At 38.1% G+C, this 3,043-nt stretch overlaps 1 protein-coding gene across 2 annotated transcripts; it reads left to right on the top strand.

Moving 5' to 3' along the window:
* Window positions 1-289: 289 nt before the first annotated feature.
* On the top strand, window positions 290-2,559 carry LOC111294369 (myb-related protein 2-like). 2 transcript variants are annotated; one of them, XM_022887649.2, is made up of 7 exons: window positions 290-426; window positions 517-733; window positions 826-902; window positions 1,069-1,126; window positions 1,239-1,323; window positions 1,407-1,476; window positions 1,557-2,559. In XM_022887649.2, exons 2-7 carry the CDS (start codon window positions 520-522, stop codon window positions 2,256-2,258), a joined length of 1,206 nt encoding a protein of 401 aa, XP_022743384.1. In that variant the 5' UTR covers window positions 290-426; window positions 517-519; the 3' UTR covers window positions 2,259-2,559. The 2 variants fall into 2 exon arrangements, with proteins under 2 accessions (XP_022743384.1, XP_022743385.1); XM_022887650.2 differs by having other exon boundaries at window positions 290-733.
* Window positions 2,560-3,043: the final 484 nt, after the last annotated feature.

Genomic DNA, 3,043 nt, shown 5'->3' with positions numbered 1-3,043 from the left:
GAGGATCAATTCCAGTACCTAATGCATGTCCTGAGGTGTTTCAGAAAGTTGTTTTGTGTGCTAATTCAAATGGCTTGCACTGTCTTAGAATGGAAAGCAGAATTCAAGGGTATATGGCCCACAGTTAACAAAGTAGGAGGGACAATATCTCTTTTTCAGTCACTGTGAATATTGGATTGGATCAGGTGTTCCATCAGCTTCTGTCCCAGATTCTATGCTTCACAAAACTCTACCCATCAGCCCCCTCTATACTGCTTTATAAAGCCTTACTTGGGGTCACCTTTGGCTTGTGGGAACTGGCCATAGGAGAGAGGTGATAAGTAAGAGCAGCGGGTGAAATTTTATCAAAGAACATAGGATACTGAAGCTCCAGAAGTAAGGGGTTAGCAGATAGAGATCAAATAGAGGAAAGAACAAGCGCATCAGGTAAAAAGAAAGTTGATACCGGGCATGATAATTTAGTTGTAAGTGCTTCAACACAAGCTAAACTTACATTTGAGTTCCTTTTGGAGACAGAAAATGTATCACCATCACCATCAGCATCAAGGAAAGAACATCCACCCTTCTTCGAGAATGCCTATTCCTCCTGCAAGGCATTTGTTCCTGCAAGGTGGGAATGGCACTGGAGATTGTGGTCTTGTCCTCTCAACTGATGCGAAGCCAAGACTGAAGTGGACGCCTGACCTTCATGAACGCTTCATAGAAGCTGTCAATCAGCTTGGAGGAGCAGACAGTGAGTACACAAAAGTCTCAAGAAGTACCAGAGTTGATTCATGCATAAATTGCCTTAGGCTAATACAAATAGTTGTAATTTTTCTATTGCAGAGGCTACTCCTAAAACAGTCATGAAACTAATGGGGATTCCTGGCCTTACCTTATATCATCTCAAGAGTCACCTTCAGGTAATTTATCAATGTCATCTAGAGAATTGTCTTCATACAATCCAACATGCCAAGCAACACCCCCTCCTTCAAAGAAAAAAAAAGTGGTAAAAATTTGAAAATTGTTGACGATCCTATTACTTTATGTGTTAAAAGTACTAAGTAAAATCTTACATTTTGGCTGCAGAAATACAGGCTCAGTAAAAATCTACATGGACTAGCTAATAATGGCAGTAACAAAATAGGTAAGAGGACATTGTTCCCCTGTTGCACTAGACAAGTTTTCAACTATTTTCTGATAATTATCCAGTTGAGAGCTTTCATTCTGAACATTAAATTTTAACTCAATGGATATAGGTGCAGTTGCAATGGGAGGAGACAGAATGTCTGAAGCAAATGGGATGCACATGAATAACTTAAGTATTGGACCCCAGACAAACAAGTAAGAAACTTAAATAGCCTTTCATAGTTTTGCATTCAGTCATCTATTTCTTCATATACTGACTTTGATGTTCATAAATCCAGAGGCTTACAAATAGGTGAAGCACTGCAAATGCAAATTGAAGTCCAGAGAAGGCTGCATGAGCAGCTTGAGGTACATATTATTAGAACTTTGGAAATGATTTTTAAGGTCGGTCAGTTAGCTTCATTCTGATAATTTCTCAACTGAACCAGGTACAGCGACATTTACAGCTTCGTATTGAGGCTCAAGGGAAATACTTACAGGCAGTGCTGGAGAAAGCCCAAGAGACTCTTGGTGGACAAAATTTGGGTACCGTGGGGCTTGAAGCAGCCAAAGTTCAGCTATCCGAACTGGTGTCTAAAGTGTCCAACCAATGCCTGAATTCAGCATTTTCAGATTTGAAAGACTTACAGGGTTTAAGCCACCAGCAAACGCAAGCAACTCCACCCACTGATTGTTCCATGGATAGTTGCTTGACCTCCTGTGAAGGATCTCAGAAGGAGCAAGAAATACACAACAATGGGATTTGTTTAAGAGCTTACAGTAGCAGCTCACTCTTGGAGCAAAGAGGTCAGATAGCAGAAGATCCATTGCCACTGCAAACTGAGCTGAAATCCTTTGAGGACATAAAAAAGAACAAACTGTTTCTATCCTCAATAGGCAAGGATGCAGAGAGAAAAATGTTTTTTGCAGATAGAAGCTCCAGTGATTTATCCATGAGTGTAGGATTACAAGGAGAGAAAGGGAATGGCAGCAACAACTGCAGCTTTTCTGAGGGAAAAGGAAACAAAAGGGCAGATACAGTTGATAGACTACCTTACTTTGTAACAAAGCTAGATTTAAATGTCCATGAAGAAAATGATGCAGCTTCAAGCTGCAAACAGTTTGACCTGAATGGTCTCAGCTGGAGCTGAAGGGATTATTCATCTTCATGACTAGAGAAAGTGAAGAGACAAAGTTCAGCATATTGATAATCCAATTCCCATTAAACATCGGAAGAGGAAACTCGGTGAAGAAATGCTGCTTTTCGGATTCGGGCCAGCTTGCCAAACCAAAATCAATTTGGATTGCTTCTTGCTAATCGATGTAGTTTTGTTTTTTTTTTTTTTTTTAATCTTTTTCCTATCTGATCATGTATCATTTAAGACAAGACCTAATGGATTATTACAGGAAACATGGCTTGATCTGATTAAAGCACAATCCCTAGGTGCTAAATGTCCTTGCTTTCATTTCTACCAGGATAACTTTTCGATTTAACATGCTAATGTATGACATAACTTAAATATTGAATCAAAATTGCCCTACTTGTTTTTGTTACACATTTTCACTTCATTTTATGATGTCAACTTGTTATTATTTTTTTATTAATAAAAAAAATGCTGTTTCATGTTTATTTTCAGGTGTCAGAGAATCAAGACTGAGAAAAGCAGCCCAAATAACAACATCAAGATAGCCCAAAGTAAAAAAAAAAACCAACCAAATGAACAGATGAACAAAGCCCCAAATCAAAAGAAAAGAGGCCAAACCAAAAGAACAGTAGCCCAAATAATCAATAAACAACATGAAATTGTATTTATAGTTGGGAAACTGAATTAGGTCTCACGATTTTATCTAAAAAAAATCACACATATTTGGATTAGATATATATATATCATATCATATTTTCGTATTCTTTCAATATGAAATTTGGAGCATTACA

The sequence above is a fragment of the Durio zibethinus genome, chromosome 14, assembly GCF_047325235.1.
Source record: "Durio zibethinus cultivar Kanyao isolate XHJ-2024 chromosome 14, ASM4732523v1, whole genome shotgun sequence".
Lineage (NCBI taxonomy): Eukaryota > Viridiplantae > Streptophyta > Magnoliopsida > Malvales > Malvaceae > Durio > Durio zibethinus.
This window is presented reverse-complemented; position numbering and strand designations above follow the sequence as displayed.